Source organism: Sarcophilus harrisii, chromosome 2, assembly GCF_902635505.1.
Source record: "Sarcophilus harrisii chromosome 2, mSarHar1.11, whole genome shotgun sequence".
In the NCBI taxonomy this organism is placed as follows: domain Eukaryota; kingdom Metazoa; phylum Chordata; class Mammalia; order Dasyuromorphia; family Dasyuridae; genus Sarcophilus; species Sarcophilus harrisii.
The window spans coordinates 503,482,024-503,505,858 of record NC_045427.1 but is presented as its reverse complement, the minus strand read 5'-3'; the positions used below and the strand labels follow the sequence as shown (position 1 = coordinate 503,505,858).

Below are 23,835 nucleotides of genomic sequence, written 5' to 3'. Positions count from 1 at the left end.
ACTGATTCCAATTTCACATATGAACTTTATGACTGTGCAAAAAAGGAAATTAAGAAATATTAATTATGTACTCTTCAGTAATTTTTTGTAAAGTTTAAGTTTAAATTTTGAGGATGAATTACGCACAATCAAAAATTTTGTGAAATTTGAATTATATATCTGATTAAAATTTTAGATTGTGTTTCCATGGAAAAACTTTTATCTAAAAAGTTATATTTGCATAAAAATGTGCAGATCTTTTCTAAAAAAAGGAAAGAAAAAAATTAGGCTAAAAATGTGGGTTGGATTCAGGTTGGGAAAGGCTTAGGACACTATTTCAAAAAGTTTGGACTTTATTTTATAAACAATAGGAAGCATTAAAAAATTTATATACAAATAAACCCTTTTTATTTTAAAAATTATATTATTTTACTTATATATCATTTACATTTTCTACTATATTTTCTCTTTCACTGAGAACTATCCTTTATAATAAGGGATGATAAAAGGATGCAAGAAAAAAATTCTGCAAAACTGAATAACTAAAAAAAGCTGACATTATAAGGAATATCCTACATTCATAAGGATGAATGTAGTACTTCTACAATGCATTGGAGGAAATATCTTCTGATATCGCTCCTTTGGGGTCAAGTTTTATCATCATAATTTAGTACTATGCAGTTTTGATTGTTTTGTTGTTCTTTCTATTTACACGATTGTTGTCTTTGTTTATAATATTGTTTTCCTGGTTTTACTTCATTTTGTATCATAAGTCTTTTCATGTTTCTCTATATTGATCATATTCATAATACAGTACAATAAAATTCCATTATACTCATATACCACAATTTTTAGTTACTCTCCAAAAAACTTCTACTATATTTCCAGTTGTTTGCTGCTAAAAAAAAAAACCCTTTTTTTTGGTCACTGGCCTCCTTGAAGTACATACCTAGCAGTAGAATCTCTGGGGCAGGACATTTTAGTTCTTAATGACATTTCAATTTGCTTTCTGTAATGGTTACTCCAATTCACAGCTCCAATAATAATTAGTACATCTCTCTTTCTACAACCTTTCATTTACTATTCCCATCTTACATTATCTTTGTCAGTTTGCTGGCTATCTCTCCTATTAATGTCCACTGATATTGACAGAGTTAAGACATATTTACAAGTATAACTATCTTTTTTTTGGATGCAGAACTGTGGTTTCACAGGGATGGGGAGCTTCTGGTGATAAAGCTCCTACCAGTGCAGCTGAGCAACTGCAGTTTATAGTTCTATTACAGACTGACAAATTCTCTTAGAAGTTGTGACCCAAGGCAGTGTGTTAAAGGCAGGACTTGAAATTAGGTCTTTCTGGCAATTCTCTACTTATTTTCTGATTTTGTGAATAGGAATTCTCTTCAAGAGACATCCAAAGGTCCCAATGGATAAAGCAATGGGGTCAACTAAGAATCCTTAATCTGCAAAATATAGGGATTGGTCTAGTAGGTGATTCTTGACCTTTTTCCCCCCTTTTATAGACCCCTTTTGTAGTCTGATGAAGCCTGTAGACTACTCAGAAAAATATTTTTAAAATTCACAAAAGAAATTATGTGAGATTACAAAGGAAATTCATTATACTGACATAAGTTGTAAAAATATATTGTTTATAAATAAAGTTTATAGATCCCAGGTTGATAAGAACCTTAAGATGATCGCTAAAGTCCCCATCCATCTCTAGAATCTAGTTTCCATTGCCCTGACATCTTATTACTTTGGCCATGCTCCGCCCCTGGCACCTTTCTTCTTGTGCTGATACTCTATCACTCTCCTATCACTTCACTCCCACCAAATAAAACATAAGATACTAATTTACAAAGACAATTCAAAGGGAGTAAATGGAACATAATTTAATACGGTTATAGCAATAAATAAAATAGCATGCTTTCTTCATACCTGGACAAGAAAAACAGTGTTGAATAAAATCTGAATTGTACAGACTAAGGAAAGCTATTCTAAAACAATAACAACAAATAGCTGCAAGTACACAAAAAACCCGCTTGGATGGTGTTCATCTGTCCATTCACAAGTAGATAACCTCTCTGATCTCCCTTCACAAACAGACAAAAAAACCCAACCAAACAGCAACAACAACAAAAGCCCAACTCACCTCTCCAGTTTTCTGAATGAGAATCTTGAGTCAGGGGGAAAAAGTAATGAAAAACATGGAATGGGCACAAGATGGTGGGCTAAGGAGTTTGGGCAGGGCCAGACCTTGGGCTTGCTAGCAGTAAAGGGATCTGAATTGCTGCTCTGCACTTTTGGCAGTATTTCCCTCCTCCCCCCATCATAGTTAAGTATAATAGCTCTCTCTAGCCTTCCTCAGCCTTAATTCTATGGACAACGGGGAAAATCTAAAGACGGGAGGGTCAGCACGATACTTTTACTTCAGGCAGACTACATTAAGGGCGGCAGAGACGCTCATTAGGCAGCTTTTAGGCATCCTTCGTGGATGCAGAAATTTGTTAGAATGACAGCTCAAGTTATGGAGTTGTTATTGTTGTTTTAAATGGCCCCGCGTACTGGGTTTCAGTGCTTGTTTTCACGAGTCATGGAGATGTTTAAAGCCCCCCACGTTGACTGAACACGTACGGTAGATGAAGCCTGAACAAAGCAGAGCGTTCAGAAGCCCCAGCCCAGCCCTCCAGCACTGCGGAGGACACGCGGGAGGGGGGAAATCCAACTCGGGCGCCTCCTAGACTGCAGCCAACCCCGGGGCCCCGGAGCTGGAGCAACGCAGGGGGCGAGGCGTGGGACCCGAGCCCTGAGGACCTCGCGCTCTCCAGCGGCGGATCCGCGCTCTCCCTAGGGAGCTGATGCGCAGTCTTTCCCAGGGCAGGGTGGCACCGCACCGAACTCATTCTCGAGGACCCGGGTAGGGGGCAAAGCCAAGAGGCCACCAGTCAGCGGGGCTCCCAACACCCGCCCGCCCCAGCTCTGCGCTGAGAGCATCCTCTAGCTTGGGCTGCGGGCGGCCCCGACAGGGAGGGAGGGAAGAAGGGTGCGGTGCAGCCGTCGCTGCTGCTGCGGCTGCGGTCCCGGGGACATGTCGAGCTAACAGCGCCTGGAACAGCGCCTCTCCCGGCAACCCAGCGGAGACAGGGCTCGGCCGAGTCCCCACCCATCCCGGGAGAAGCGGAGAACTGCCTTACCCATCAGCGCTTCCATCCCGGAGCCCGCTCTCAATGTCAAGACGTCAGTCCGCCTGTCCGCTTGTGGCCCTTTCTCGCCCGTGGCAGGAGCTGGGTGGGAAAAGGTGAGGAGGCTGGCTGGGGGAAATGCTAAGCAGGACTATCAACAGGCTAGTCAATTAGCCTGGAGGCGGCTGCGCGACCTCGATCCAGGCTTGGAGAGCGGGGCACGCCGGGAATCGTAGTCCAGGACCAAAGGATGTGAGATGCAGGATCGGAGGCGGGACACCGGAGCATAAATTATCTCTCCTCTTGCCTTTCACTCTCTTCTATCTTTTCGTGTCTGCCTAGTTTTCCTCTTCCCCTTCCCCTCCCGATATGTTAAAACAACATAACCAAAATGTACTGGAAGGTTGCAAAGACTGTAACACCTTTGGGATTTCAGTAACGGACCCTTTTGGGAATCACAAGGGCTGTGAATAGGAAGATAGAGGTGTTCCAAAACTGGGAAGAAGTCGAGATGAACGAATCAGCTTTTTCCACTCCAGCTGAAGGCATCATAAAACTGTGAATTCGACTCTAGTCCGAGTCTCAAAAGTCAACATTAAGTTGTAGAGCCATCGCCTTTTTGGATTTCAAGGAAGAGTTGAAATGGACCACTTTGGGAATTACAGGATTATTCGGATAATGAGGATAGAGGTATTTCAAAGCGGTGAAGAAATCGAGATGAGTGACTAACAACCTTTCCCACCCCAACTCCAAATAAAGGCTTAGTAAAACTGCCTGATTCTAGTCTGGGTTCCAAATGTCATCATTTGGTAACATTGACTTGAACGGGAAGTGTTCTTGGTGTGGGGGAATTGTTGGCTGGATTGAGGTTTGGTGAAGAGAAGGCAAAGGAAGGAATAGAGAGACAATAAGAGGGAGGCTGAGATCAGGTTGTATCTTTAGATAGGCCTGACAGAATGGGCTGGGAATAGGGTAGTGGTTGTTGCCTTGAGGCCATCTGGATTATTTTTAAAACTAAATTACTTGGAGGCGAACTTCGGAATTTGGCTTAATATCATAGACCTAACAATTGGAAGGGAGCCTGAATACAACCTCATTTTTTTTTTTTTTTTTTTTTTTACAGATGAGGAAACTAAAAGAAATTAAGTGACTTGGTCCACATTATCATGTCAACATACAGGTCCTCCATTCTTCCTTTACCCCTACATCACTCTCCCTTGCAAGTCATGTACTTGAAAATTATGGTGGATATGATTTGAAATTAGTAAAAGTCATCTTTCTGAGTTCAAATCCCACCTCAGACATTTCCTAGCTGTGTGGTCCTGGACAAATCACATAATTCTGATCGCCTCAACCATAAAATCAGCTGGAGAAGGAAATGGTGAACAGTATCTTTGCCAAGAAAACTCCCCAAAAGGGAGTCATGAGGAGTCAAACATGTCTGACATGACTGAACAACAACAATATACAGCAAAAGTCTACATAGTACCGCATGCTCTTGTTACTATGCCTGAATATGTAGTCCTAATATTAAGTTTATGGGTTTTTTTTTCATGTTTTTGAAATAAAGTATTTAGAATATGCTTATCATCTCATTAGTACTTTTATCTACTAAAATATAAATGATAGAGGAAATGGAAGGGAATATGTGTTTATAAAGGACTATTCTATGCTAGACACTATGCAAAGAACTTTACAACTATTCTCTCATTAGATCCTCACAAAACCTTGCCAAGTGAGTGCTATTATCTCTCCCCATTTTACAATTTCAGCAGTAACTTGTCTACTATCACAAATGTAGTAGTCTGAGGCTGAATTTAAACATAGATCTTCCTGACCTGCCATAGTTCTATTTAACGATCTTAAATGCACACACACACACACACACACACATTCACAAACATACATAGCATGCACACACACATATATGGCTTTGAAAACCACTTCTGAAACTGTGATTCAGTTTCCTTATCTGTAAAATTATCATCACACCTGTAGTTGCTACCTACAGGATTTCTGTGAAGTTCAAATGAGATAAATGTATGTAAAGCTCTTTGAACACTTTGGATCACCATATAAATATCAATTTTTATTGTGAATTTTTTTTGTGGATTTGTTCCAATCAACCAATGCCCAAGAAAAGTGGTGAAAAAGGATGATAAAAGGGATTCAATGGGATCAAGTTACAAACTCTAATCGGGGTTCTTAACCTGGGATCTATGAAAAGTTATCAGGAATTCCACAAGATTGGAATGCTAAAAGTATTTTGACAACTGTTTTTCATACAAATTTGTCTCCTTTGTAATCTTGTGCTTTATTTCATACAGTTAAAAACCATTCTTCTGAGAAGGGGTCCAAATGTTTCACAAGACTGCCTAAGGGTTCCATTCATGACACAGACAAGGCTAAGAATCCCCAATCTATAAGGAAGATGAATTAAATTATCCAGCCACTGGTGGAGAGATAAGGGACATATCCAGAATGAAACACACATATTTAAACATGGCCAATGTAGGAATTTGTTTTTCTGGATTATTTGTTTTTATTGTTTGGAGTTAAAATAAAAAGTCTAAGGACTTTTCTTTTTAAGCCCTTCCAAAATTGACTATTTCCATTTTTAAAATCATCTTTGCCAATTTGATGGGCATAAGGCAAAGTTTTAGAGATGTTTTCATTTTTCTCTTATTATTTGTTGATTTGGATTACTTTTTCTTGTAGTTGTTAATACTTTGCACATTTTTTTTTTTTTGAAAATTGTGTCCTGTGAGCATTTGTCTCCTAGGAGAAGGATTTTTTTTTTAATTCAATAGTATTTTATTTTTCCAATTACATGTCAAGATAGTTTTCAACATTCATTTTTGTAAGAGTTTGAGTTCCAATTTTTTTCTCTCTCCTTTCTTTACCTCCCCCCTTCCCAAGCCATTAAGCAATCTGATACAGCTTATGCATGCACAATCATTTTAAACATATTTCCATATTAATCATGTTGTGAAAGAAAAATCAGAACAAAAGGGAAAAACCATGAGAAAGAAAAAGCAAACAAAAAAGGTGAAAATAGTATGTGACCATCTGCATTCAGTCTCCATAGTTTTCTCTTTGGCTGCAGATGGCATTTTCCATCCCAAGTCTATTGAAATTGTCTTAGATCAGTGTGTTACTGAGAAGAGCCAAGTTTATCATAGCTAATCATCACATAATCTTGCTGCTATTGTGTACAATGTTCTCCTGGTTCTGCTCACTTCATTCAGCCTCAGTTTATGTTAGTCTTTCCAGGTTTTTCTGAAATCACTGCTCATCATTTCTTAAATGGATGTGGAAATGTGGAACAAATCCACAAAAAAGTATTCACAATAAAAAATTGATATTTATATGGTGATCCAAAGTGTCCAAAGATAACATCACATTCATATGTTATAACTTATCCATTTGCTCCTCAATTGATGGGCATTCACTCATTTTCCAATTCTTTGCCACCACAAAAAAGAGCTGCTACAAACATTTTTGCACATGTGGTTCCTTTCCCTTCTTTTATGATCTCTTTGGGATACAGATCCAGTAATGAGACTGCTGTTTGAAAGGATATTTACATATTTACATACATTTACAGTAAAATTTACATAATTTTAAATTGCTCTCCAGAATGGCTGGAACTGTTTACAACTCTACCAACAATGCATTAATGTCTAAGAACAGTTTAAATTTTCTGTTTAAAATTTCTATTTAAACTTGTTATCCTACCACATGTAATCATAATGATCAAGCTTGTCCCTGAATAAGAAAGGAGAAAATGCTGCCTTTTCTTTTCATCGCAAAGTGTGGCCATTGGTGTAGTATATTGTATATAATGATGTGTTAGTTGTGCTAACCTACCTTTTTCACCCTTTTCTTTTATTCTTTATTATAAGGAATGAATGATATTCTGGGAAGAGGATGGAAGAAGTTTATAAAGATGATGTTAAAAACATTTATTTTACCAATAAAAATTTTAAATCATTATTTGAAATGTTCTGTTCTATACAAAGGATCTATGAAATGATTGATGTGGATTTTTGTTTCCATGTCTTTTTGTCTTGTGTAATTCTTATCCATGACCTTGTATAAATTCTCCAGAGAGAGTCTGTTCAATGTCCTAGAGCCCTTTCTCTGACTATTTTTTACATCCTCTGAGTCCAGTACAGGCATACTAATTTGTAGACCTCTATTTATTCCTTACTCTTGATACATAATCATTGTCACTTACTTTTTCTGATAATACCATTTCCTTGATGATATTTTTGTATCAAATCTCGAACCCAAATCATTACTGGCAATTCATTATATTTATTCCCATTATGATATTTTTTTCTCATAGACAACTATCATTGCAAAAGATAGTGATTTGTTCCTGGAGTTAGGAAAAGCTGAGTTCAAATTTGATCTCAAACATTTCCTGGCCAAACCACTTAATCTCTATTTGCCTCGGTTTCTTTAACTTTGAAATGGGAATACTATTAGCAGTATTATTGTGACAACCTGCCACATAGTAGCTTAGTTCCTTCCCAGTTACCTTTTTGGGCTACTCACAATCCCTTAGACTTTTAAATTTTATCTTTGTAATCCTAGAATCTAGCATGATGCCTTGTACGTAGGTTCAAATCTAGAGCTAGAAGGGACCTCTGAGGCTATCTAGTTGAATCATAGTAGTGACTTGTTGAACTGAATCCTGGAATGTTCCTCTTCCTTACTCCTGCTTCCTAGAGTCCCTAGCTTCCTTTAAAGTTCATCCAAATACTATCTCTTATGTGTGGCTTTTCAGTAGGAATAGTGTTAAGTTGGGGTTAGGGAGCAGTTAAGTATAATTAAAGGTATTTGGAAATTTCCCAAATGCAATCTAGACTTTTCTCTTCCTATTCAGTTCTGAACTGAGCCCAAAGTCTATCTGCAGTCATTCATTCCACAATATATGTATGTACTGGTTGACTAAATTAACGGACTGGTTACCTATCCAATTCTATCTGTATCCCAAACCATTACCAATCACTTTGATTTTTATCTTGCCACTGGTCTTTGATGACTCTGGAAGACAAAACAAAGCTGATGCCTTTTTTTGAATAATATTTTATTTTTCTAATTACATGTAAAGATAAAAATTATTTAAAGTTATAAAATTCCTTTGATTTCTGTCCTAGTTTTCCTATATCTTATTTTCAAGGGGGAAATAGTGCTATACAGTGACAGTTATTCTATTTACTTGGCTTTTTGGGATTTTCTTTTTTCTTTGATATTCCAGCAAGTCAAGAGTCAGTGGCTTAAAACTGGATAGGTTTTTTTTTTTTTTGAGTTCTGTGACTTACAATTTAGCATAATAATTAGAAATGAGGAAATATCAATAGTTTGCTTCAATTTGTTGTCATACATTGCTTTAAATGTTTGATTATTTTGTTGAAATAAGCAGTTACTATATAAATAATAAATATTATCAATAGAATCTAGGTTGGACAGTGGGATGGACAGTGAACAAATAATTGTGCTTCCTATTACTGTATACATTTTTACAGTATTATTTATAATGGGTATGAGTCATTATGAAATGTATATTCCAGAAAATAATAAAAACTTTTATTTCATTTATTCAAAAATTTTCTCTCAATAGTATTTTACTTTTCCAATTACATGTCAATTCATTTTTATAAGATTTTGAGTTCCAAATTTTTTCTCCCTCCTACCTTTACCTCTCCACTCCCTTAGACAGCAGGCAATCTGATATAGGTTTTATATACATATATATATATATATATATATATATATATATATATACATACACACACACACACAGTCCTTTTAAAGATATTTCCATATTAATTATGTTGTGAAAGAAAAATCAGACTAAAAGGTGAAACACATGAGAAAGATAAAGCAAGCAAGCAAACAAACAAAAAGGTGAAAATATATGTTTTGTTCCACATTCAGTTTCCATAGTTATTTCCATAGTTCTTATCTATGTTTGCATATGGCATTTTCCATCGCAAGTCTCTTGGAATTGGCTTGAATCACTGCATTGATGAGAAGAGCTCAGTCTATCATGGTTGATCATCACATAATCTTGCTGTTACTGTGTACAATGTTCTCCTGGTTCTGCTCACTTTACTTAGCATCAGTTCATGTAAGTTTTTTCAGGCTTTTCTGAAATCAGCCTGCTCATCATTTTTTATAGAATAATATCACATTACATTCAATTGCCATAACTTTTTTAGTCACTCCCCAATTGATGGGTATCCACTCTATTTCCAATTCCTTGCCACCACAAAAAAAGTTGCTACATGTGGATCATTTCCCCATTTTTATGATCTCTTTGAGAGAGAGATCCAGTAGTGACATTGCTGGATCAAAGATTATGGACAGTTTTATAGCCCTTTGGTCATAATTCCAAATTGCCCTGCAGAATGGTTGAATCAGTTCTCAACTCCACCAATAATGCATTAGTATCCCAGTTTTTGAACATCCCCTTCAACTTTTATCATTATCTCTTCCTTTTATCTTAGTCAATCTGATAGGTGTGAGAAGGTACCTTGGAATTATTTTAATTTGCATTTCTCTAATCAAAAGTGATTTAGAGGATTTTTTTTCTTATGATTATAGTTTTAAATTGTCATCTGAAAACCGGTTTGATCATTTATCAATTGGTGAATGACTTGTATTCTTATAAATTTGACTCATTTCTTGATTTATTTTTAGAAATGAGGCCTTTATCAGAAATACTGTGTAAAGATTGTTTCTCAGTTTTCTGCTTCTCTTCTAATTTTGACTGGATATCAAAATTATCCATTTTGCTTTTTATAATGTTCTCTTTTTCCTGTTTGGTCAGAAGTTCCTCCCTTCTCCAAAGACCTGATAGGTAAACCATCCCTTGTTCTCCAATTTGTTTATATAATCAGCTTTTATCTTTGAATCATGAACCCATTTAGACCTTATCTTGGTAAAGGGTGTGAGATATTGGTCTATGCCTAGTTTCTGTCTATTCCCAGTTTTTCCAGCCAATATTGTCAAATGTTCTTTTCCCAGAAATTGGAGTTTTTGAGTTTGTCAAATAGTAGATTATCATAGTCATTGATTATTGATTGTGTCATGTGTATTTAACCTAGTCCACTGATCCACCACTCTTGTTTCTTAACCACTATCAAATGGTTTTGATAACTGCTGAGAATGAAGACTTTGAACAGTATTGCTTTCATTAAATCCAATTTTCATGCAAGTCAAAGGCATCAACCTCATGTTGTCATTTGACCTCTTCCAAAATGAAGGACAAATAGCAACAATCATTTGTATAATTTGTATAATAGGAATTACAAATAATTTGTATAATAGGAATGATATGTTTGTATATTATTATTTATATGACAGGAATATTTGTATAATAGGAATAATAAATAATAAATACAAAATAATTTGTATAATAGGAATTCTTCAGCAATTTGTTTCTTGAGTTGTTAAGCCAGTCTCTTTTGAATGATCATTAGGAGATAAATGTGAGAGGTAAAAGGCATGTGGAAAGTGAGCATATAGACCCTGTAACTAAGGTAATTCTTATGTTTGTTACTAGTAGCAACTGGCTATCAAATTAGCAGCAGTGCAAAAAGATTAAATCAGCAATTCAAACTAGAAAAAGCTGCTGGGAGAGGAGGAAACAAAAAAGAGTAGGATAGAAAATGGAAACAGATACTGAGGTTTTAATGTTCTTAGCAACAAAATATCCTTGATTAGGATTAATGTCACAGATATCTGACTGGGACTGAAAACAGTGGTTCATTATTTCTGAAGCAGGAAATGAAAGAAGTCATAGGAATGATTCCCTAAGCTAAGGTCACAGCACCAGAGTAGTTTTGGATGACCTTGAACTATATAAAATCCTGAGAAAATGTTGACACCAAGCTTAGGAAAGTGGATGTTTTTTTCTGTTTCTTGTTTTTTTAAAAGGAACATTTTTATCAAATAATGTATACTAGGTTAGGGTAAAGAATTAATGGTAGTTAAAGAATTTAGGGAGAAAAATACAGATCTGCTTCTTATATATCAGAGTCTGAGGGATCATCTCAGCCAATCTTTTTATTTTATAAAAACTAAGGTGAGATTAAATGACTTGCCCAAAATCACATAAATGGTAAATTGGAGAGGACAGGTCTGAGCTGGAAATCACAAAAGGAAATTTGTATGGTCAGATAGCAATGAGGTTATGTGTCACCTTGGGACAGGGGAGAAGGGAAGGTAGAATAAAGGAAGGGGGAAAAGAAATCTAGTTTTTAGATTTTATTTATCTTAAAAGCTTGCTTTAACAGTATATACTTTAATACATTTTTAATGTTTAAGCTTAGATGTTTTATAGCTATCTTTGATTTTTCTTACTGGATCTGTAATTCCATAGGTGTAGAAATAATAGTTACTAGATATAAATATTGTTTCATTTTATCCTTACAACAACCCTGGAAGGTAGGTGCTATTGTTGTCCTTATTCTACAGTTGAGGAAACCAAGGCAGGCTAAGATCAAGTGACTTACCCAGAGTCACACAGCTAGCAAATTCTGAGGCTGAAAACAAATTCAGGTCTTCTTGACTCAGACCCAAGGCTCTATCTGCTGTACCAACTAGGTGTCCTTAGGAGTATCCCTTTTGCCGATGCAGATGGAATTGTTCTAAATTTTGTAATCCTAAAACAGTTGCCTGAGCAATTGAGAAGTGACTTGTCCAAGTTCATAGTCTGCATTTGTAAGAGACAAGATTTGAACCCTGATTTTCTGTATACCAGGCCTGCTCATCCATTACACTTCTGTTTGATTAAAAGTTGTTTGTTGTTTTTTGAAGGGAATTTCGTTAATCAATTCTGCACATCATTTTTACTTTACTTCTTGGACAGCAAAATTCATAATAGAAAATTGACAACTTGAACTCAGTAATATTAGGGGGTTAAAGTTCTCCATGTATAAATTGATAGAATACTTAATTAAAACGAAAATGTGAAGTAAGATCTTTGAATGAGTCACAGAATCCCAAAATTGAAAGTAATCTTATAAGGTATACAATTCAGAATAGAATTTCCCTCAAATGATTGCTTTCTAAAATTGACTAGTATACAGAAGACCAGGGTTCAAATCCTGTCTCACTTCTTAAGGCACTTGATATCTAGTGGTAGAGATAATATTCAAACAATGATATACACACAAATTATATACAAGATCAACTAAAAACAATCAGCAGGCACTTCACTGACAAGTCATCAGCAGCAGCTCTAAATAGGGCAAACTTAAATCTCTAGCTACTACCATTTACTTTTATCTGGCCACAGAGGATTGTCCAAGTAGCAGGAGGACGATGACATTAGAGTCTAAGTACAATAATCTGCACATAGTAGATGCTCAAAAATATTATAAAGATGGGGGAAAAGAAAGATTTTATTAAACACTCACTCTGTGCCAGACACTGTTAAGTAATTTACAAATACTCTCTCATTTGATTCCCATAATAACTCTACAAGATAGGTGCTATTATGATTCCCATTTTATAGTTGAGAAAACTGAGACAAAGGATAAATGATTTGACCAGGATTACCTAGTTATAGCAAAAAGTTTCTGAATCTGGATTTGATCTCAAATCTTTCTAATTCCAGGCCTACTAATCTATTTACAATGCCATCTAAATGGATTGGTCAAGCAAAAACAAAGATGTCTCAAAGAAGAACTACAGAAAGAGGGCTATTGGATTTAGTCAGTTTCTTTCCTTTTGGTAGAGGAGTGGGATACTCAAAACTTGTTAGACTGTGGATCAAGACCCCATCTGGAGTTGCACAACTGAAAGTGGATCATTAAATTATGATTTATTACCAGCAAATTTTTGATTTGTATACTTATTTTATATATCTATATATCTAGGGAGAGAGAAAAATTTTCTTGGGTGGGATGGGGGGAAGATTTGCAAGTGGAAAAAGTTTAAGATAGCATTTGAACTCAGATTTTCCAGGATCCGAGGCTAGTTCTCCATTGACTATATGATAATTTCCTATCAAAAAGCAAAAGAACGAGTCAGACTTTTTTTCTAAATTTTTTATTTTTTAGCCACACTTATTTTTTAAAAAAATTTGGTCAGGAAGAAGTCATTGGATAAGTTAATAAGGATGCTTGGGCTGATGTGATTGGAGGAGTGGAGAAAGGGAGACTGACAAAGGGCAATATGATGATAGCTGTAACAGTTGTAGGGTTCTCATATCTATGAAATCACATTTCCATACACTTGTTATTAAAGCTCAAACTTATTTGCATAGCACTTTATAAAGTGGTAGGATTTAAAGCTGTAATGAATCTTAAGAAATCATTAAACCCAAATCTCTTATTATATAAATAAAGTCTTGAATTAAAAAAGAATAGTCAGTAAGGTTTTGTAAAGCATTTGCCTCTGATAATCAGGTAATAAATCAATCAAACTTCAAAGGGAACTGGGGATAAAAAAACAAAAATGGAAAGTCCTGCCCTGAAGAAGGCTACTCTCTAGCTTGGAGAAATCACTTGTATTAACCTAAGTGGGTTTATACAAAATAAATTATAAGATCCATGGGGGATGAGGGCAAGGCACTGGTAGCTAGCTGGATCAGGATAAGGGTAAAGTAGAAGGTGATGCTTAAATTGAGATCTGAAGGAGATTAAGGCAGCAAGATGGTACAATAATCTGGAATCAGGAAGACTTGTGTTTAAATACTGACTTAGATACTTCCTAGTTGTGTGAGCAAGTCACAATCCTATTTGTCTCAGTTCCTCATCTAAAAAACAGCTAGAGAAGGAAATGGCAAATCACTCCAGTATCTTTGCCAAATAAAATCCTCAAGTAGGGTCAGTGAAGCATCAGGCATGACTAAACAACAAAGAATGAGAGGTAATGTGGGAGTTCATTCCAAGTACTGGGTACAGCCAGGGTAGAATTCTAGAGAGACTCGATGCAATAATTGTGAGAAAGTATAGGGCAAAAGTTGTGTTTTTCAGTCACATCTGATGACTTGTGAACCCATTAGGGATTGGCTGACACTGGAGTGCTTTGCCATTTCCTTCTCCAGCTCATTTTACAGATGAGGAAACTGAGGCAAACAAGTGAAATGACTTGCCTAGGGTCACCCAGCTAACACATTTCCTTAAGGCTCAGATCTGAATTCAGGAAGAGAAGTCTCCTCATTAATCCCAGGAGATATTCCCTACTCTACTACTCTATCTAGCTGCCCAGGGTAGGCAGCCCCCTATTTTTCTACTGAGAAGCTCAGAAATGTCATCTTGTACTCAGAAAATGTCACCCAGAGACTCAGAAATGTCACCTTGAGTCACAAAGCTAGTATGTGGTAGGGCCCAGGGCCTTTGACTCTAAATCCATCACTCTTTTCACTATTTCATGTTGCCAATATATATCTAAATTAAGTTCCAACTGTTAAGTTTAATGGAATCAGAAAAAAAAAAAAGGGTAGATAGCCTATTGTGGCAAATTAGGACCCCCCCCCCCAAAAAAAGGCCTGCCACTCAAGCACTTAAGTAAGAGAGCAGTCATCTGGCACCCTTAAAATCCTGGTCTTTCTGGCATTTTCCTGAAGATCAGGTAAAATGTCTTTAAGAAATTGGGAAGATGTGGCCAAAATGCCTTAGTTAAGTTGGCTTGTGAAGGTGCTGGAAGCATGATGTTCCATATATATACATTGTGAATAGAACTTTGAGGTCATCTGCAGTCAGAGAGGGTGGGGAAACTGAAAGATCTTAGGAAGGGTAATGAAGTGCATGAACGTCTGACACAGAAGCCCGGTGGCCATAGCACTTTATAAGGCTGTAGGAATCAAGGAGGCAGGAATAGCAAAGTTCTCCCGCAATAGCCGCGGCAGTTGGTAATATGAGCTCTAGAGCCAAGCCTGGGCAGGGCCGCTGTCAGAAGCAAAAGGTTCTTGCCATAGGATACAGTTTTCCCGTAGGCTTCCGATGCTAAGCAGGCTTCTCCATCTTCCCGAGGCCCACAGTCGTTGCCAAAGAGGACCTCCACCCCCCATCCCACCCCCCCCTCTCCTAAAGCACAATAGTTTCACTTCCCCCGGCGGGGGTGGTGCTTTCTCCGTGCGTGCAGCAGCCAGGCAGCCAGGCCGGTTATTGCCCCTCCCCGGGGTCAGTGACAGCCCCCTCCGCCACTAGCTGCCCCGCCGTTCCTCTCGCCTCTCCTTCCAGGGACCGGCTTGCGGGCGTGCGCCGGGAACTGCAGACCAAGGCCTCGAGAGATGTCCCGGCCATGCCTCCGCTGAGCCTTGTACCCCGTTGCCTCCGCTTGTGGCCCCGGTGAAGAGGGGGGCACGAGGCGCCGCCCCTAACGGAGCGCGTTTCCCCAGCAGGCGGCCCCGGCTCGGCCGAGCCATGGCGGACTTCTCCCCGGCGCTGTCCCTGCGGGAAGGTGGCCCCCGCGCGGCAAGGCAGCCGGCCTTGACTCCAGCCCCCTCGCCGCCTCCGCCACGCTCCCGATCGGGCTCGGAGTCGGAGGAGGCCGAGCTGTCCCTGAGCCTGGCCCGCACCAAGACCCGCTCGTACGGCAGCACCGCGAGCGTGCGGGCGCCCCTGGCCGTCGTCGTCTGCGAGCGCCAAGTGCAGCATCGGGTGTGCGCGGGGGACACGCTGCAGGGCATTGCGCTCAAGTACGGAGTCACGGTGGGTGAGACCAGGAAGCCGGGGGCTGGCTGGGGGGGGCGGTGAGGGGAGGGAGCCAAGGCGGCGTAGGGGGACCCCTGCGCCCTGGCCTGGCGTGCCGGGGATCCAGGAGGAGCGCGTAGCTCGGGAAAGGGAGGCGGAGGGCTAAGGCGGGGAGGAGGTGGGAGAGCATCTGGCAGGGAAGAAACCACTGTGGCCAGGTTACTGAGCCTGTGATTACAAAGGTTATTTTATCTGGTTGGGGCTGCCGGGGATGATGAATGAGCCGAGGCCCTGCACGTAATCACCGAATAGTATTTGTCCGAGTGCCCATGCATGCGGGGTGCCACGCTGAAGACGCGGTCCATGCCCTCTTATCGAATGTAAATGGAGATGCAAGTGGTCTGAACGGGGACTGCTCCAACGTGATTTTCAGGCGCGGAGGCTGTACTGCTCTGTGTTCCCCCAAGCAGAGGCGGGACAAAAACGACTCAGAAGAAAAAAAAAATAGATTGTTATTGTGGTGTACTTTTAAATTTTTAATTTTTTAATATAGAAGCAGGGTGTGGCAGTGAGTCAGTGATGGCACAATTGGACCTGCGGATAATTCGGTTCAATAGACTACTTCTTAATTTAGATGTGAAATTGCAGCCCTGGGCTCACTAGCAGCTGTGAATGTGACAGACACCTGTTGCTAAGCAGCAGCCAAGAGCTGTGTCTAGGTGAGCTTAGAGGTAGATGTGTTTATAATAAATTTATCACCTTCTGGATGTCTTGAGCATATTACGTTACTACCTTGGAGAGAGAAGAGGGAGACTTGAGGGAATACATTTTTAGGTTAAGAAGCTATTTTTTATAGATCAAGTTTCCATTGCTGGTTAAGGACAAACCTCCTCCTCCTCCCCCCCGCCCCCCCACCGTCCCAGACTTTTGTGAATCCCTTTTCAGTATTCTCTCTTGAAATATCTTAGAAGGATAAGAGAAAGAGTAGATGATCTTATCTATATACTTCACTCTTATAATGAGACTATGTCTTTACTAGACCAAAGAACAGAGACAGAATAATCTATCTTGTATATTTGTATGGCAATATATTTACCAATTTTATCTATTAAAAGCTTTTTAGTGTATTATGTATCTAACATGTTGTGAGGTTACTTGATAATCAAATGAACTCATTATTTTCCCTGTAGAGAATTCTCTGTGAAGTGTTCATAATGTTCAGTTATGCTACCTGGATTCCTCAGGACTTGTTTTGGGGTCAGAACCAGAGAAAGCTAAGGAATTTGCTAGGTCACTCTAAATTTCTATGTGTTGAAAATCAGTTTATAGATTGAACTCTATTTGATTGTGTATGACCACAATGAAGGCTGCAAAATTCATTGGCATTAAATGGTTGCAGAGCTGTGTACTTTTGAGAATTCCAGAAGGTGCTATTAATGAAAACAAGCCAAGACATACTCTGATACACTTGATGGTCCAGAAACAAGACCCTTTGAGGAGGGTCTGCAAAATCAAAACTATTTTCATAATAAAATAAGATCTTTTAATTTCTAATATGGTAAATATCAATGGATGTAATTCATATAAACAAACGAACAAAAAACTCTCGGGGAGGGTCCTTAATAGTTTTTAAGAGAATAAAACAGTCAAAAAGTTTGAGAACTGTTGCTCTGGAATTCTGCTACTGGTAACTAAAACACCACTAAAAACTTAGAGTTTTTCCCTTCAAAGATCAAACACTTGGGAATAGCCCTTACCATTAATTTCTCTGTTGTGTATTATCCTGATGACATAGAAGAGAGTTGTTTAGAGTATAAAATTACTTGACACAATGTGAGGAAATCTCAGGATATGTGTGTGTGTGTGTGTGTGTGTGTGTGTGTATGTGTGTATGTGTATATGTGTATGTATATGTGTGTGCATAGGCATAGTACAAAGGTTACTTATCCAAGTTGATTTGGCTTAGTACAATGTAGTGGGTTTTTCTCCCCCTCTGCATTCTATCCTTCGTTTTACCCTTAATCTAAATTAGAGCCCTCTTTTTGACTGCTTCTCTAATCATTAAGGAAAACAAAGTCTTGTGTGTGTGTGTGTGTGTGTGTGTGTGTGTGCATGCATATGTGTATTTTCAAGTTAATAAATATTTAATGTACTAGGTAATAATAGCTCCACACTGTGGATACAGTTCAGAGGTAAAAATGAAGTAATATCTGCCCTCAAGGAGCTTACAATCTACTTATTTTTCAGGCCTTACACTTGAATTTAGGCTAGACTGTCATAAGCATGTAGAACAGTCTATGGATGGATTCTATGGATATCCTGACCTGAATGTTCCCTAAAATAAAACTCCCCTAAACTGGAATCTGTTTGAATCTTTGCCTTGGGCACACTGTTCCATATCATCCACCTTCAGCTGTTTCTTGCTCTGAAACTTTTCTAAACTGATTTAACTACTGGTCAATTAATGTATTCCTTGATTATTATAGGTTCTTTTATCCCCAGTTTCTCATCTTTATAGTTCTGCAATTCCATTGTGTGGCATCTGTATTCTCTGGCTCTTTATTCTCTTTTTGATTCCAAAGATATCAATCACTATTATGTTCTCCCTGCATTAACTTTTTCAAAGCTCATATTACACACCTGAGGTTACTTGGAGCTACAGTAAGAAAAAAGAAAACCAAAAAGCCCAGTTTACAATTAGCTCATAAGGGCAGACCAAGGTTTTTCTATTTTCTCTTTCTTAGAGAGTGGAGTCTATATCTGTGAAGATACTGTTTATGTTATAAACTGGAAAGGAAAATTTGGTCTGAATAAATACTTGAAAGTTGTTTTTTGTTTGGTGGCTCTTTCCTCAGAAAGTTTCTATCTTGGACTCATCTTTCATTGTGTGAAGGGCATGGGCACATTTGAGAGAAATTGTGGTTAATCATTATTTCTATTCAGAAAGTGTGGATGCTTCATTGTATGATACCATCTTCTGTATTCTGATCCCCTTCAATGCTAGTGCCTTTCCTCTGAGCTTACCTCAGTTTTCCTATCTACATCTTGTTTGTTGCAAAGTTTTTGAGTTTTGTCTCCACTATTAAATTGTAAGTTACTTGAGAGAAGGGGCTGTTTCTTATCTTTTTTTTTTTTTTTTAATCTCCAGTAGTTAGAGATTCCCCCCCCCCTTCCCCCACACACATAGTAGGTATCTAATAAACGCTTATTGAGGAATCCTACTTAAGGCCCTCATGGCATCAATTATCAGGTTCAGATATTACTCCTGAAATGTATTTGTAGATGCTATTTTAGGGAAAAGGAAAAGGAAGGAGAATTTAAGGTCTTTATCTCGCCTAGATTGTTTTCATAGCACGGCTCAGCTCACAAGAAGTCTCTGAATACACATTGATTGATTGTTAATGTAGAAAGCAATGTCAGGCTTCGTTCCTCCCAGCAGAGCCCTCCCTCTTAGCTCCGAATCAAGCCTTCTCCGGGAATTGATTCTCTTCAGGCAGTTACTGTCTTGTTAAAAGGGGCAGCTATTTCTAGTTGGGAAATGGAAGATAAACCCAGAGTACTAAAAGAGAAGGAAGCGAGAGCTCTGCCGGAAGTAATCAGACCTTTTTGAAACCAATGTTTCAATTTCTCTAAATTTTGCCACACTTTCGCTTTCCATGTTGTGCTACAGTTTCGTTTTGGTGTTCGCTACCTTGCCTTTTGTTTTAAGTTCCATTAGGGCAGAGCCTGGGTCTTTTTCTTTGTATTTATCTTTAGAACCTCTTCCCCTCCCCGCTCCGTGTGTGTGTGTGTGTGTGTGTGTGTGTGTGTGTATAAAATAAACAATTAAGTGTGAGGATAAAGATGTTCAGATACAGCATGGGAAACCTGGCCAATGACTCAAATTGTCTTTTTATTTAAAATTCCCTAAAGAATAAATAGATAGATCCTTAAAAAAAAAGTTACGTGAGAACATATCATTTAATGAGCTCCTTATTAATGATAAGCTACTTTTTTTGTCATTATTGATAGTACTTATATATTTCATCATTTGTGCAGAATTTGGTCACTACACACAAACACACACACATATATTTACACATATATATTTTTATATGTGTGTATATAGTGGCCAAATTTTATATATATATATATATATAACAGTACATAGAATATAGTGAGGGTACTTTCCAGCAATCAGTGAATCATAATCCTTAATAAATCCACTCAAATATAGCACAACTATATTTAGGATCTTATTTGAGTGTGTATGATATAGTAAGACTATATGTCTTTTTCCCCTCTTCTCCCCTTTTTAGAAACTTTCTTGAATTCTGGTGTTTTTCTCAGAATAAAATTGCTTTTCCTTACTATCCTTGGCTTTAAAGAATGTTTATTTTTAACATTCTGTCCCTTGCTTTAGAAAGAAACAAAAATTAACCCTAACAAGCATTCAGTTAGTGGCCTTGTGAACTATTTAGATAATAGGATTTTAGAACTTAAAGAATTTTAGACATCATCTAGTTGAACATTTTCAGTTACAAAAGAAGAAAGTGAAATGCCTTTTTCTCCTAGCAGAGTAGTCATTTGCTCAAAGGAATAACTGAGAGAGTGGATTGAAATACTTCAAGATTTTCAAAAGTTCAAAAGACTAGTTGAAAATAATATTGCTTGCTATCATCAGATATTATATCAGATATATGAGGAAAAATAAGAGAGCCATTGTACAAATATCTCTCAACAGCTTCATTTTTAAAAAGTTGCATGGCCAACTGCCAGTGATAAAGGCTAGGTGCAATGAGTGGGGAAGGGGTAATCTCATACTGCATATTTATGTTAATTCTACTATATATCATTATATATCATATTTCATAATATATCTCATATCTCATAATATATATCATTAACTTTGCCTTTCATTTCATAATTCTGTTTATTATCATGGTACAGTATTCAATACATTTGCATTTTAGTACATTTTATGACTTGTGTAAAGATATTTTGTGTATGCCTTTGTTATTTCTGCTTTATTGAAAATACTAACTTTCTTGAACTTAAGTGTATGTAACTTGCTATTTCTTTTTTTTAATGTATTTTAGATGGAGCAAATAAAAAGGGCCAATAAACTATTTACCAATGATTGTATTTTTCTTAAGAAAACTCTGAACATCCCTATAATATCAGAAAAACCTTTATTCAATGGACTTAATTCGCTTGAGTCTCCTGAAAATGAAACTGTGGACAGCAGCCATCTTTCTCAGGAAGAAGAGATAGTTGAAGATCAAGAAGAGAACATCTCTCCTGTTTCTCAGGACTCTGATATCCAGTCCATTCAGCCTGAAGAAGTGTCTGCCAAAGATTTTCTACAGAGACTAGATTTGCAGATCAAGTTGTCAACACAGGCAGCCAGAAAACTAAAAGATAGCAGGTAAAAATACTCTTTCAAACGTGACAGCCTCAGTGGCCAAAGAATAATCAAATGTTTTTGCTTATTTGAATGCTTTGTTTTTCTCTTTAAAAATTAAAACTCCCTAAATGTAAGAAGTACATTTGAACATATGAATCATATTCCTGCATCCAGTTTAAGGCTTCCCTATCTAATTGCTTTGGTCTTTATCTTTTATTACTTTGTATAAATAAGTCAGGGCCTTTATTTATTTATTTTTTCTTCAGGAGCACCATGCTTTTCAGTATGCTGGTGCCAGGAATCAGATAAGAAGGTAGACCAGCCACTTCCCCTCTCTAGACCTAGCTTTCTTCATCTAGGATTTGGACAGCTTACTGACTTGCAAGGTCCCTTATACTTTTAAATCTATGATCCAAAATAGAGATACTTCACTCAGTTTGAATTCAGGAGACCTGGATTCTAGTTCTAGCTCTGCCATCAACCAGCTGGGTGATCTTTGGGACAAATCATCTCCCAACCCTTTCTTATCCTTGTCTTTTGAGGGGATTGGAGTAGATGATCTCTGAAGTTACTTCTTGTTAGGATTTTTCAAGTAACTTGAGGTGTCCCCTGAAAGAATTCAGGATTCAGGCCATCTCCAAATCAATTAAAGGTGTTTATTGAGATTTATGGAATCAGTCAGAGGCCTCTTTTTTAAGTAAGGAAGCAGCCCAGCAAAGCAAAGCAAGAATTTTTGTAGAATACATGGAGTTAATTATGTCACAAGATATCTAAATTTTGAGGTTATGAGGGGTTTTTACTAACATGGGAAGGTTCTAAAGCTTTGGTGGAACTGTCCTTGCAGTTACCCAGAATGCATTTAGGAAAACCCACTCAGGAGGGTATTACTGTGATAGTGATGATTTAAAATGAGGTTGTCTGCATCATGAGTTCACCCAAAGGACAGCAAAGGAGGATAATGTGTATAGGTGCCACATTGGGGAAAGTCCCTTCTATAGTCTGTGGTTCAAGATCCTGCTCAGCATCCTGTTGGTGCTTCATTCTTATTAGCTGATTTCTATAGTATGTCTAAACCAGATGATATGGTCATAGGCCATGCTGACCTGCTTGTTGCTATAGTGATTTCTGTGGGGTTTGGGCTGAGGGCAGCAATAAGGATTCCATCATACTCATTCTAAAATTCTGGAATTTGTAAGGCTTCAATGCTTAGGTCATTTCACTTGTGTCCTACTCTTTGTGACCCCACTTGAGATTTTCTTGGCAAAGATACTGAAATTTTCCATTTTCTTCTTCAGATCATTTTATGGATGAGGAAACTGAGGCAGATAACTTCTTAAGTGACTTGTCCAAGATCAGAGATAATTGTTTTCAAATACTTCATGATATAACTAGGAAATGGTTTTGTAGCTTTTCAAATTTTCTGTTTGTGTTTTTTATCCTCAGAGATGATGAGAGTCCCTATGCAACATCTCTCTACCACAGTTAAATGATTAATAGACCAGACTTGGAAGAAGAAGCATGTGGATTTTAAAGAGTACAGCTGAAGATTCTGAAGGCTGCCTTTAGGATTCTTAGTACAGATTTCTGAGAGTCACATACTGATAATTTCACTGACTGTAATTGCACTGAAATAATTTGTCCCTTTTTGCCTTCTATACCTTGATGTCTTCATTATGGCATGATCAGTAAACTTATATTCTTGAGCTCACTCTTTTGTAGGATGGCTTGATCTTTAGGCTAGCTTTTGTAAATATTTAAAATAAAGCACTAAAGACTTCTGAATTTAAATAGTCAAGATAAAACCATCATTTATCTTTGAAAAATCTAATAGATAATAACTGCTCTTTTGATGAGTGAATTTGCTGTGTGTTTATAATATATGAGGTGAAATATATATATACATATATTTAGGTATGTATTACATATGTTGTATTATTCTGAAGAACAAAATTTATTTCTCTATTTTGAAAAATAAACTGAAAAAGTATGAATGAGAAAATAAACTATGTTTATATACTTAAATCTTTTACTTTTTTAAACAAAGGAATATAGAAAGCTTGTTGATAATATTTTGAAATTTGGTGCAGTATGACAGAGTGGATAAAAGGTAGTCTTCTAATCAGAAAAGATCTGCCTTTGACAGATACTAGTCCTATGACCATAAAGAAATCACTTCTCAGTCCTCTAGGCAATACATTACTCATCTGCATTAGTGGAAAATGTTTCTACATTTATATAGTCAATCAGTCACTTGACATTTATCAAACACCTAATACAAGCCAGGTAGTGTTCTAAGTGCTAGGAATGTGAAGAAAGACAAAAAATAGTCTTTTGTCAAATAGCTTACAGTCTAATGGAGAGACAACATGCAAATAACTGTACAAACAAAAGATGTACAGGATAAATTAGAGCTAATCAACAGAGCACTAGCATAAAAGGGAATCAGGAAAGGTATCTCATAGAAGAAAGAATTTTATTTGAGACTTGAAGGAAGCCAAGAAGCAGAAGTGAAAAGGGAGAGCATTCCAGATGTGGGGGACAGTAGATGAAAGTGTCTGCAGTGAGGAAAAGGGAAGTCTCATGAGGATAGCAGCAAGGAAGCCAGTATTATTGGATCCCAGAACTG

The 23,835-nt window shown here is 37.6% G+C and overlaps 2 protein-coding genes across 2 annotated transcripts in view; one reads left to right on the top strand and one right to left on the bottom strand.

Annotated features, from left to right (window-relative positions):
• TMOD2 (tropomodulin 2) overlaps window positions 1–3,394 on the bottom strand; it is a 47,113-nt gene extending 43,719 nt beyond the window's left edge. The window contains exon 1 of the mRNA XM_012545439.3: window positions 3,174–3,394. The gene's annotated coding sequence lies outside the window, so the exon portion shown is untranslated. The remainder of the gene's footprint in view (window positions 1–3,173) is intronic.
• Window positions 3,395–15,223: 11,829 nt separating this feature from the next.
• LYSMD2 (LysM domain containing 2) lies at window positions 15,224–23,203 on the top strand. The gene is made up of 3 exons (XM_012545480.3): window positions 15,224–15,841; window positions 20,902–21,230; window positions 22,653–23,203. The coding sequence occupies exons 1-3, from the start codon at window positions 15,554–15,556 to the stop codon at window positions 22,693–22,695; spliced, it is 660 nt and encodes a 219-aa protein (XP_012400934.2). The 5' UTR covers window positions 15,224–15,553; the 3' UTR covers window positions 22,696–23,203.
• The last annotated feature ends 632 nt before the right edge of the window (window positions 23,204–23,835 follow it).

Coding starts and splice junctions, on each gene's coding strand:
- LYSMD2 (XM_012545480.3), top strand. CDS start 15,554: ATGGCGGACTTCTCCCCGGCGCTGTCCCTGCGGGAAGGTGGCCCCCGC. Junction 15,842..20,901: donor CGCTCAAGTACGGAGTCACG/GTGGGTGAGACC, acceptor AATGTATTTTAG/ATGGAGCAAATAAAAAGGGC. Junction 21,231..22,652: donor AGAAAACTAAAAGATAGCAG/GTAAAAATACTC, acceptor TTTTATCCTCAG/AGATGATGAGAGTCCCTATG.